The following is a 12,768-nucleotide window of genomic DNA, read 5'->3' as shown; positions in this document are numbered from 1 at the left end:
AAAGGAAGAAGGGGAAGGAAAATTTCTGGCGCAAAGAAAAAGCCACTCCTGACCCCAGCCATAGAAGCCGACAGAAAGAGGCAATGAAGGGGCCGGGTCCACCCGTCGCTGGGGCTAGTGACGGCTGGAAAGGAGCGGATAATTGGTAATTCCGAGAAGGCAATCTCTGGAGCTGTGTGGCGGAACTTGGGAGCCGCAATCAACGTTAAGGGCACGTGACCGACCTCTAAACGTGTGATCAATTGAAGACCTGCATAGATTAGGGACGAAAGACACAGGTATGATTCTATTGATTTAAATGAGCGTTAGCACAGCAAGACCGTATTGGATACCAATGGCTTGTACATGGCTTCGTAGCGGTTGTACGTGATTTCTGAGCTCGACCAATAGCTTCTGGGTTGCTGTGGGCTATATGCTTTCGACTGCGTGTCAATCAATACAAAAGACCACCCGTTAATTTCCCCACTCAACCGACGATGCAGAAAGTAACTAAGTAGAATGACCATGCCGAGTGTAATTCTTGTACCCAATCCCAAAATAGATGTCCGTTACGTTATTAGTGGCTATAGCCTGGGGCTCTGTGCCCATTTAGGTAGGTCAAGAGCACTCAGATCTGTGACGTGGTAAGGTTAGGTAGGTAATGATTACTAAGAGAGGCCCCTGCAAGCCCGACCGAGACGAGGAATGGGCGTTGGTGTATCCGTACTCTGACAGCCTTTGGGGGCTTACTCACTAACTAAGGTAAGTGCAGCGGCCTGATGGCAATTCCAACGCCTAATTGAGTGGCGCCAAGGTATCGTCCTCCACTGTTGCCAGGGAGCTCTCGCTCAGTCTTTTCCCCCCAGTTTTGGCTTTGCCAAATCCGAGGGACGTCATTTACTACCATCGCACGACCTTATCTTGACATTATTCTTCTGTCTCTACGTCGCCTCATCCGTCTCGCCAAACCTCCCCATCAGCACCCTATCCAGAAAATCTCTACGTCTCAACCTGTTTCACCGACCTCTTGTGCTGTACCTCGCGTGCTCGCGCTCATTTTCGTGGCCTTCGGTGACAAGCGCCCTGATACCCCCCATCTTGGTGACTCGCAGTCTCAATTCTGGCTTTCGCCACCTGGTGGCACAGCACCGCCGCTGGCACATTGTTGCGGATAATATCGTCGAGTCATCATGTATGCGAAAGACGATGCAGCGTTAGTCTCACTAATGTTACTCGCCCGCCGCATCCATCGCTAACGAAGCATCCCTCCAGGTACTGCCACACCGAGAACATAGTTTCGAGCAAGCGGCGGAAGCATTATCAGATCCCGGTTCGCTCACAGTACGCACCTCCCAGCTTTGACTTCACTGCACGGGCCTTCCCTAACTCTGCAATCTCCAGGCATTGGCAACTTCGATCTCTCATTTCCGCCGAAAAACGTCACCTGATATATTTCCCTGGCGGCAATGGCAGCAATCATATCCAGAGGCTGAATACCTCGACACACGAATGTGAAACAATCAAGCTACTCACATTTGCACCTCGGTGTCTGGTGGCGGAAAACGGCTGGCTATGTTGCGGAAGCGAGAGTGGCGACTTTGTCGCGGTTCGTCTCGACGAAGCCAACGACGGCATCAATCTCAACGCGCCATTGAATTTAGATCCCGACGCTCGTCCACCACTGCACCAGCAGACTCGTGAGGAATCATTACTTGCACTGATAACGCAGGCGCGAAGATCAAATAAAAGCCTGATCGCGAAAAGCGTCAAAATAGCAAATGACCGGGTAAACTGCATCACTTTGTGGTTTCCAGGCGCTCTCGCTCCTCCCGTTCGAGAAGCCTACACAGAACCCGTTGCTATCCTAGCCAACAATGACTGTACCGTCACCGTCATCAGTCTGGACGACTTTGATAAGAGCGACAAGATTGTCCCGCTCGACATCGTTACCTACCCCGATTATGTCAACCGTGCAACCATTTCCCCTGACGGACGCATCATGGCCGCAATCCTAGATGACCCTTATCTCTACATTCATGTTCGTTCCGAAAAGTCTTGCGAGTCAGAATGTTTGCCACAGCATACCTGGGAACTTCGCCAACGGCTCATGCTCAAAAGCCAAAAGAAGGGCGACAGGGCAGACAGTCGTGGGAGTTTTGCCGCTTGCTTCTCAAACTCCGGGTCCTATCTTGCCGTCGGCACGCAGCACGGAGTCATATCTATTTACGATGCCGAACTGTTGTTGGACACTGACACAGATCCTCTTCTTACAACCTTTGAATCGTCGCGACCCCGAAGCGGCCCAGGTGCAATCCGCGACATGGCTTTTTGCCCGGGCCCATCCGATATTTTAGCTTGGACAGAGGACCGTGGTCACATTGGTATTGCTGATGTGCGTGCAGACTTCATCGTGCGCCAGATAGTAGACATCAGTGCCGAGCCCGATTTCGAGCATATCAGCATCTTTGACCGCAACACCATCGACCCTAGGCTGCTAGACGGTCAAAATACTCCCAGAAGAGAAGGCAACCAACTAGTTCGGGTTGGTCTGTCCGCCACTAGGCGTCAGGGAGATGGCCGTATTGATACTTTGAATCAGCCCCTTACACCGAGTGAGACGATAGTGCTGGAGGCTATACAAGGGGACCGTCGCCGGCGAGACAGACTCACGCAGCGGACCGACGGCGGAGATACCACCACGTTCGATTCTTCTTGGTCTTATCTGACAAGTTTACGTTCATCAAGCACCGAAGAAGAGGTTGCGCGGCCGCTTCAGCGCCAGCGCAGTAGTAGTGTCACTCGTGGCAGCTCCGAAACCTTCAACTCGTACCGCGACCAGAGAGAACGAGACAGACTCGCTGAACGCGTGCGAGAATTTCGGCAGCTTGGGAGAGAGAGAGAACCGATCGACAGACTTTCTGGGCGTCGAGACCAAAGATGGATCGACAGGCTGGGCGAGACTGTCGCTGCTATGCGGGAGCAGCGTGAGCGTGATGGCGATCGACCTGATGCATCATATCTCAACGTTCTTGATATCCTACAGGCAAGGGAAAGAAGTGGATTACCTGCAGGAACCACATCAACTACCACGACCGCGAGAGGGTCGGCGATAGGAACTGGAACCGGTTCTGGCTTGCGGCCTGCGACTACGGCAGCGAGCACTCTGGCCAACGATCCAGAACGCGATGACTCATCTCTGCTAGTACCTCTGGTCAACCAAGTCGTCAATAGGTGGGAGGAAAGCGCGATTAGAGGAACACTCGTGACGGAGCACACGGGCCTATTCGAAGTACCACCCTCGCCAGACAATACTGCTGGACTGGCTTGGAGCGACGATGGCCGTACCTTGTAAGAGACCCCACTCTCAATCATCAACTTGACTCCATTGCTGACAGTGTATATAGATTCGTTGGAGCTCAGAATGGCATTTATGAGTTTCATATCAACACTTGGAGCCGGCTCTACTTTCCCAGCATGCAGATGCGCTAAACATGACTCGCCATTCTCGTCCTCAGTTTCTTGTTCATTGTTCTTATCGTTCAATATCCTTTCGTTTACGACATTAGCATGCGCTCGTTACGCGGACACGGAGTTGCCTTTTGCCTTTTCGGACCTATTTTTCATTTCAATATTCGGTACATATACTTATGTGCAAGCGGCGTATGGTGGTTGAACAGACCCTTGTGGTGGCTGGTTTCACGGTCACGAGGGAAACTTGTGGACTGTGTCGCGCTTGGTGCACAGCGAGGCCCTGCTTTGTGTGTCTCGACTTGGTTGTTTTTTAGGTTCTTTTGCGACGAGCAAGATCTTTGGACGAAATGTTGCAAAGCGGCTGTTGCATCAGAACCAGTACTGTGTGGGATCGGTAGTTGTAGAACTTGGGCGCAGGTAGAATACCCACGAGAGTACTGTTGATAATAGATTACAGGCCCATCTATGCAATGTGATGTGTATGTACAGCTTCTTGCCGTGTGCAGACCTCTAGGTCTACCAAGACAAGAAGAGCACTGGTAATGAAGAAATGCCAGAAAACATATAAACGAAGTAAGTTATATGGACGGCCATGTCCCCCGTTGATACCGGCTGTTCATCAAGCCTCGCACGCGTTGTTACCGTAGAGCAGCTCCTCGACCCTCTCCGCGATCGCCAACGCGCTCGTCAGCCCAGGGCTCTCAATCCCCAGCAGATTGACCCAGCCTCGGAAGCCCTCTTCCTCGCGCACCACAAAGTCGACAAAGCCCGCGTGCTCCGGGCCCTTTAACTTTGGCCGCATGCCGGCATAGTCGGGCGCCAGCGCCGTCGGATCCACGCCCGGCAGGTACTTGCGAATCTCGGCGACCGCTTCCCGCAGGCGCGCGGCACCGCGGGGCGTGGACGCGCTCAGCGCCGCCAGGTCCGTGGGGTCGCTGACCCATTCCACGTCGGGCCCGAAGCGCATGCGGCCGCCGAGATCGAGCGTCAGATGGGTGCCGAGGCCGCCGAGGCCGGGCTCCGGTACGGGGTAGATGAGGCGCGAGACGCGGGGCCGCGACGCGGCGTAGGAAAAATAGCTACCCTTGGCGTAGTGCAGCGTGAGCTGCCGTTCAGGTGAGGCGTCGGCGGCGCCGATAATCATGTTGTGGATGTGTGCGGCGCCGAGACCTGCGGCGTTGACGATGGTGTCGGCCGTAATGGTCGACGTCTCGCCCGTGGCGGCGTCCTGCACGTCCACCGCCCAGCCGCCGTCTTTCGGACGCACGCCGACGACGGGAGAGTTGAGCGCGACGATGCCGCCGTCTTGCTCAAACAGGCCCGCTAGACACGTCATCAGCCCGTGCGAGTCGACGATGCCCGTCGTCGGGCTCTCCAGCGCGCCCGCGGCCGCCACCACGCCCTCGCCGTCGCGCGCAACCTCGGCGGCCGACACCCAGCGCGTCGGAACATCCAGCGTGTCGCGGCAGACGGCGTGGAAGCGCTCGAGGGCGGCGCGCTGCGCGGCCGTCTGCGCGACGATCCATTTCCCGGTGCGGCGGTGGCCGACGCCGTGCCGCGCGCAGAGGTCGTAGAGCAGGTGCTTGCCGCGGACGCACAGCCGCGCCTTGAGGCTGTCGGCGCCGTAGTAGAGGCCCGCGTGGATGACCTCGCTGTTGCGCGAGCTGGTCTCGGTGCCGAGCGCCGTGTGCCGCTCAATGAGCACCGTCGACCCGGAGGAGCGCCGCGCGAGCTGCCGTGCGACGGCGATGCCGACGACGCCGCCGCCAATGACCTGGAGCAGAGAAAAAGGGTATCAGTCTGGGTATTTGAGTAAAAGAATGTCACATCAGTTGTTTCTGAGAGCGAATAGGAGGGCTTGGCATCATCGGTTTAGACAAGATCCGGGGCAGCAGCCAACGACGATTAAAGGTATATCATCATTGAAACCGGGCATGTTCAGAGATTGCTTTCCATCATGTCAATGAGGCCATGTGTAGGATATTAACAAAGATTGGAGCATAATGGGAACTTTTGAAACGTCGGCCCGGCGATGCTCGATGCACGAACGGTTAGGGCCCCCATGAGCAGAAGGTAACCAGGGGGGGGGGGGTTGCGTTTCATCCCGCACAGCACGCCCCGGACAGCAGCAGTCCCCCAATCGACAGGGCAAAAGATGTCAATACGCACGCAGACTGCGTAGGTAGAGGAGGTGTACAGGTCTCACAAGGGAGAGAAAAATATGAGATGACAGCAAAGCACCTACCGCATGAGTGAAATCGGCGCGCGGTGCCGCCGTTGCACTAAAGCAGGCTCGGGCCGTTGCAGAGTAGCATGACTTTGGGGGCCAAGATGCCAGCGACGGTGTCGCTCGCCTAGCCAGCATTGCGCGGTGACGTTGAGCTGGCCTGTCAATGCGAAGAGATGGCGAGAAGGTCGTGTGTAAGTTTGAGAGAGATGGGTTTTTGGAATTGGCGCTTCGGCAACGGAGCGGACTACCTGCCGTTGACTGTGGGGATCAAGGGGACCTTGGTGATTGTAGTTCATGCTCAGCGTTGATGAATAAACACTACAAACGTAGGTAATCGACTGAAAAGAATGATCAAATATGAAAATGGGGGCTACAGAAATGTGAGACACTACTTTATCTAAAGAATAACAACGCTCGTGGGCGAATGAGAGCCGATGTCGCTGCACCTGGCCATGTCGGATTTAGTTCCGTGTAAAACAACGGCCGGAACACCGATGTATGTAACCTTGTCAGCTTCACTTGCGCATTGGATTATTACAAGCTCAAGATAGCAATAAAGTACATTGTGAGAAGCACAAAACCTATAAACAAACACTTGATGCCTAGCAAAGCCATTCGTACGAGGAGCATAACGTTCAATCGTCCCATCATCTATCGTACATTGTTGGTTACTCTCCCAAAACTCCAAAAAATCAAAACATGCAATTGTACGCATCAGCTATTTTGCGCACCTCGGCCGTTCGTAACTCACAGGGCAAAGCGACTGGTGTCAAACATGTGCGTCGGCTTCGGCAGATTCGGCGGCGGGACCGGCCGTTGAACTTGAGCGACAGAGACTTGATGGTGTCGGTGGCTCGTTTGATCCCTGGCTGGCCGAAAGCTCACTGAGTTGCTTTTCTGTACCAAAGTTAGCATCCAGAGCAGCACGCGCGAAAAAAAAAAAGAGAAAAAAAAAGGGTCCATCGGTAAGCGTACGTAGTTCGTGTACACGATGCTTGAGCATCTGGTTCTCTCTCGTGAGCATCTGCGCCTCTGCCTGGTAAAAGGCGCTCTCGTCACGGCCACCCAGGGCCCAGTCGCCGCTCTCGGCGCTGATGGACGTGGATCGCAGCCTCGGCGACGCGCCACGACTAGGTGTCCTCGAGCGGCGATGGAGGTCGGCGCGGGCCATGTCCAGAGACGGCCGGTGATGGAACACGGGCGAGCGAGGGTACGAGCCAACAAGCGGAGACGGAACGGGACCCTGCGAAACAGGGGGCGCAGGCCGATCAGAGACGGCACTACTGTCTTCGCCGGACGCGCCGTGGCTGTTGTTGGGGTTGCTGGCTTGGAGCCGCTGAAGCTCGAGCTGCTGCTGGCGAATCATCTGCAGCAGCCGGTTCTACAGAGGAAGGCGGTGATGTTAGCAAAAAGCCCATGGCGGGGGTGTAGTTTAGAGAGCCAGACTCACAACATGAGCCTCCTGCTCGGCCTCGAGCTCCTGGTGCAGCTCTCCGAGGCTCGGGGCGCGGTGGTGCTGCGGGATGCCATGCTCCGAGACCATCTCGCCGGGGCCGGGGACGGTCGGGTCGTTGAGCTGCAGGTTCATCAAGACGTTGGATCGACGCCTGCCCGCATTAGACGACGATCGATGAGTGCGGGTAAGGGAGCCCGTCGACGAGCCTATGGGAGCTGGGTCAGTATTATCACAAGCCATCCTTCACACCATATCATCCAGGGTCTAGATGGGCCTACGTGGAGAGAGCTCTCTGTTGAGGCCGGCGTTGACTGTGGCAGCCGCTTGCAGGGAGGTGGTCGAGGGTCCGCGAGGCGAGCCGGTAGGAGATCCCGACCGTGCAGGAACAGCCGATGCTTCCATCTGCGAGGTCATCGTCGAGGGGGGAGATGCCGGCGTGGCGTGATGTTGATCAAAGTTGTAGGGCCTCTTTTAGTCGTTTGCTCAAAGGTACGTATCGGGTGGCGGGGTGATTGTGCTGCGTCGGTGGGAATCGTTCGTAGTCGAGGGCTTGCGACAAATGGCGGTCTTAGGTTTTTAATCGATCAGAGGAAATTGGGAGTAATGTATGCGGCCATGACGTGGAAAGTGATAATGAGTCGCGCGTCAACGGAATCCTCAGCATGTTTTGTCGGGTACAAAGTCACCAGATCCGACGTCAACGGCGGGGCCTCTCTGCCTGTGGCGGAGCAGCTTGGGGAGGGAGGGCTGGAAGCTTGGCCTGCTGCTTCTCCACCATGATGCTACAAGCTTGCAGCTAACGCGCAACGGTCGTACATCTGTTAGACCCTTGAAGTCATTTATCCCGGTTTTCATCTCCTCCAAGTAAAGTGCGAACAGTCAGACTTGCCTGCTCAATACATCAAGTCATGTCGATGGTCTTGTGGACGATGGTTCAAGATACAAAATCCGGGCCTGTCGCTGCGGCCCCGAACCCAATCCCAGCTTGCACTAAGAAGGGGTATATCGTTACTGATATCATGAGAAAAATGCAATATCATTAGTATGTATCTATTGCTCCTCCACTGACTTCGGCAGATCGGAATTGGCGCTCATTGTCCATGCAGTCCTCAACCCACCAGTGCCTTGCTCCGGAGTATCTGACCCGAAACATGTTCAACTTGTATTTGATGACCATTCAAGTAAAAAGTGCGTCCTGAACCGTAACCGGCATACTCATCAGGGTCGATCGAACCATTTCCCTCCGCATCCGGAGCCTTTCTTGCGAACTTGGGTCATCACGGGGCTTGTGGGAAACTCTGTGGCGACGATGCCACATCATCGTCAGTGGCAAATTCAGTAGTCAATGCCGCTCGGTTCCGAAGTTTCACATGAACGATGCCGGTCACAATTTCGACGTCACTCAAAGCAAGGCCCTCGAGGCTGCAGTCGCCGAGTTCCCTTTGTCTCTGCATTTAGCTTCACCGAGAATGCTCATTCGATCGGGCCTCGAGGCATGCTCTTCAACTGCAGTTAATTACCGTACAACATGGTGGAAGCGAGCGAGCATTGTTGCAGCAAAAATCAGCCTCAAACATTGGACGGCTGCAGCAAGGAAACCACTCGACTGCTCTCTCCTACAGACGACCAGGGCCGGCAGGGCAATTCCTACAAAGTATCTTGACCGGATCTGCGATGGACAGAACCTACGCACTGCATTTGATTGCAGTGATACGGAACTCGCCCCTACAAAAAGCGGCAGCCAGCCCTGCAAGGCCGGCAAGTGTTGGCCAGGATCACCATGATCAGCTGAGCTTCCCGTCCAGGGTCACCAAGACGATGAACAGTGCCGCAGACTCGCCAGCAAGCTTCCGTTTTTAGACTGAGATTTGCAAACTTGCTACAAATCATCTGATCATGGGTTCAAAGGTATCCAGGGAGATGAGGGCATTCCCCGTGACAACGGCGCCCAGTCGTCCCGTCTTACACATCACAATTGCCGTGTGCTACTTCACGATTTCCAGGTTCAATCACCAAGCCCGAAACCAGCAACGTCAACCTTTGTGTAACCGTCGAGATTTTATTCATAGGAGATGGCCACGTTGCTGACGTCTTTGTGCTCGTCTTCTGCCCTCATTGTTTGCCGTCCTCTACACCCCTCCCGTCTTCCAACTCCAACCAACCCCCATCCGTAAAACAAAGGGCATTCAGAGTCAAAGCATCCAGTTTCTTCGCACACTACGCCCCCAAAAAAACAAAACACGATAATAAACAAACAAACAAACAAACAAACGCCCTGACAAAAATTGTGTGAATTGGGCGCATTACATTGACATCGATATCAGCCATGCTATGAGGAGGGGTATAGTGTGCACGTCATCTTGTCCTCACGACACGACCACGTTGTGCTGGGTCCTAAGTAATACCCTGTATATAGGCAGTGGACTCAAACAAGCAAAGCCATCGATCGATGCGTTTCGTGTCTAATATGCCCCCGACTACGCTGGATGTCTTTGTTTTTATCAAAAGTAACACGCAGCTTTAATTTACAGGGAGCCCGGAAAAAAAAAAAGCCAATATGGATAAATGCACACGCTCATGACGCGATCTTGATGAAGGGATACCAGTCACTTGCCTATCGGGCGCTGGTGTGTTGTTTGCTAGATTCCGATAGATTGGCTTGTTAGCCAGATACAAGCGATCAACGTGCGCAGTCCTTGGACCAGTTCAACGTGAGACAAAAAAAAAGGACGCAGCTATAATTAGCATGTCAGGAAAATCTTTGTCTTTTTCAGGAAGGTTCTAAGAGAAGGGCAGGAGCTTTGCTCAGACGGGTCTGGTCAACGACCATGACAGGTGGTGGTAGCTGTCGTACAACCACTCACTACACGGGACGGCTCTTTTAGTGCAAGGGGGAATGCGCCATCAAGTCCTCGCATGGCTTGGGGGGGAAAAAAAAAAAGCGCAGCCTGCGACAGTATGCTATGACTTTCCTGCCCGAGCCCGCCTTCCCGTCCGCCAAAGATTTACTCAACTAATTAGTTAGTCAACTCGTTGAGGCATTGGGCTCGCTGGGACTCTGGGAGGGAGAGAAAAGGGTCCAAGCTGTGGAAGACAGGCTTGATCCCTGCAGACAGCGGGCCCCCCTTTCATCCTCTATGTAGCAAAAGAAAAAAAAAAGATACTGTAATCAACCCATGAGACAAAGTGTTAAATATCCAATGGGATGCCATCTTGTTACGAGTAATGCGTACGTACATACAAAGGACGGTCGCCGGCGGGATGGGATGAAACGAGGGTGGACTTTTGGCAAGGCCAACGTGGACAGCCTTGTGTGACCTGAACGATGCCAATAAATGGACTACTAAGGCCAGGGTTGATGCCGTCAAGTTTGAGAATTATTACCAGGAAGATGCATATAAAAAGAAGAAAAAATGCAGCACATGGCTCTCCAGCAAGCATAATGTGGCGCGTTCGTGTAATTAGCTGCATGAATGAGTATCTTGGTCAAGGTTGAGCCAGACGTCGACCCGCGACTAAACAATGGACGTGCATCTGCCATTGTGATGCAAAACGTGGCGTGTGCTTGTGCGACTACAAAGGACCAATGAGTGCACAGACATCATACTGTATTCCAGTGCCGGACACGTTTCTCGGACGGGCAACTCACCAGCAACAGAGCTCGCGAGAACGGCTGCTGTAACACTGACACACAGCTGTTCATTAGCCAGCATGCTGAGATGCTCGAGGGAGCGGGGAGCAGTGAGGCTTGATAAAGTTATCATTGTAGTAATCTGTCGGAGCCTCGGGCAAGGTTAGGTGAAGCTAATGTACGTTACGTATACGCGGAGTAGCGCCAACGATCCACAGGATGCTCGTTCCTCGCGACATTGGATAGATAGATATCCGTAAATAGCTAAATAGCTTGGAGTGTAATCCGTACTCTGTGTAAAGAAGGAACAAGGTGTTTCAGTATCAGTTGTGCTTGCGCTGTTGCCGTGCAGGTCAAGGTCAAAGATGATGAGTGCACTAGTTAGGTGTTGTGTTGCAAGTCTGAAACACGTCTCTTGCCGGTGAGACTCCTGACTGAACTGTATTGATAGTTACAACGACTGCCGGCCCCTGTAGACGGGACCTGAGCGTAAACAGAAATGGGGTTGGAAGGTAGGACAGCCCACTGCAACGGTAATTTTGAAAGCAATATTTAGGCTCAAGTGACCAAATTCGAGCCCAACATCCTTGTCAACCATGTCGCTGTTAAGTTGGTTGTTTTATAAGCGAGCAAGTAGCGTGCCATCATGAGCGCCATTGCGGCCCATGGTCCACCCACGCGTTCACCACGGGTGTCGGTAGTTGAGAGGGGCACACGATCATAGAGTGAAACAAGGTCACAAGATTTCCGACTTGATCAGATTCAATCTACTTTGGGTTGGCACCTGTAGAAACTCAGACTGACCAACGTGTTGGAGACTGGCATAGTCGTGAGGGGCACGACTGGATGATGACTTGTACTTTTTCTTCTTCTTTGGTAGTTGGGTGGAAGCAGATACTTTGAACAGAATTGACCCGCAAGACAGTTGTAACACCAAGATTTTGTAGACCAGCAGCGCAAGCGTGACGATTGGTGCCTGAAGGTGACGCGAAGTTTTCGGGTCATACCAAGCTAGTTTGGGTCAAGCTTCGACGCCAACCAGGAAAAAAAGAACCAGAGTTTGCTGTGTGTGTTACAGTGGGCGAAGCTGTCAACCGAGGTGACCAAGCCGCAAAGGATACGAGGCCATTTGTTAGTGAGAAAGACGGCAGAGTAGCGTGGTCTGCAGATCATCGAATCATGTAATCAAGATCTGGCGAGGGTCAGTGGTCGGTAGAATGGCGAGTAAGGTGCTACTGCGCACAAACTTTCATGGCATATCATCAAGGATCTGACGAGGGGAAAGGAGAGGTGGTTGTTGAGCGCAGTTGCAGTCATCTGGGCAGATGCATGACAAGACATGGGCTGAGGCTAGATGCAGCATTGTCAAGCAGCACGGGGCGGTTCAGACGCAAGCGGGCGGGCCGGAGGAAAAAGGGGACAATTTTGACCAATGAGCATTGCAAGAATGTGATGATTGAGCCTTTTAAACAGGCTGGCGATGGCCGGTAGAGGGGTAGCTGGATCGGCATCATTGGACAATGGCATTCCAGACGAGAGGTGACGACAAGGGCCAGATGCATCACTGCATGAATTTGTTGGTCTTTTCTGTTATCAGTCGCACGAGATGACGCGTTTCGAGTTGCAGCAACAAGTCGCCAGATCGGTTACTGGACGAGGTAGGTGAAGATTGGTGTCGGCAAGAGGACAATGGGCCATTGGCGTCGGGATTCGGGTTAGCGCCATGTGATTGATTGAGTGGAATGGTTTGAGTGCCATGTCCCGACTCCCATTCCCGACTCCCATGGATGATGGAGTGGTGATGAGGTGGAGATGGCGGACGCCCCCGGAAGAGCGCCCCCGGAGTTGACTGGAGCAGCCCGCGAACGCGGTGGAGGGGGATTTGCGCTTGGGTCCCTGTAAAAATTATTCGCTTACCGGCTTGATGAAAGAGGGCATTCAAGTTGGCCAGGGAAAAGTGATGGATCGTGAGAGAGATATGAAGGAAGAAAGCAGGAGGGC

At 53.5% G+C, this 12,768-nt stretch overlaps 2 protein-coding genes across 2 annotated transcripts; one reads left to right on the top strand and one right to left on the bottom strand.

Moving 5' to 3' along the window:
• Positions 1–1,169: 1,169 nt before the first annotated feature.
• On the top strand, positions 1,170–3,468 carry BBA_01507 (WD domain containing protein; the record flags this gene model as incomplete). The annotated part of the gene is made up of 3 exons (XM_008596604.1): positions 1,170–1,192; positions 1,252–3,327; positions 3,384–3,468. 3 exons carry the CDS (start codon positions 1,170–1,172, stop codon positions 3,466–3,468), a joined length of 2,184 nt encoding a protein of 727 aa, XP_008594826.1.
• Positions 3,469–4,069: 601 nt separating this feature from the next.
• Positions 4,070–7,550, bottom strand: BBA_01506 (FAD dependent oxidoreductase; the record flags this gene model as incomplete). Its single annotated transcript, XM_008596603.1, has 5 exons — positions 4,070–5,224; positions 6,456–6,577; positions 6,656–7,061; positions 7,131–7,342; positions 7,415–7,550. The coding sequence occupies 5 exons, from the start codon at positions 7,548–7,550 to the stop codon at positions 4,070–4,072; spliced, it is 2,031 nt and encodes a 676-aa protein (XP_008594825.1).
• Positions 7,551–12,768: the final 5,218 nt, after the last annotated feature.

Source organism: Beauveria bassiana (assembly GCF_000280675.1).
Source record: "Beauveria bassiana ARSEF 2860 unplaced genomic scaffold BBA_S00003, whole genome shotgun sequence".
Lineage (NCBI taxonomy): Eukaryota > Fungi > Ascomycota > Sordariomycetes > Hypocreales > Cordycipitaceae > Beauveria > Beauveria bassiana.
Note: the sequence above shows the minus strand (reverse complement) of the source record. Positions and strands in the feature narration are given on the sequence as shown.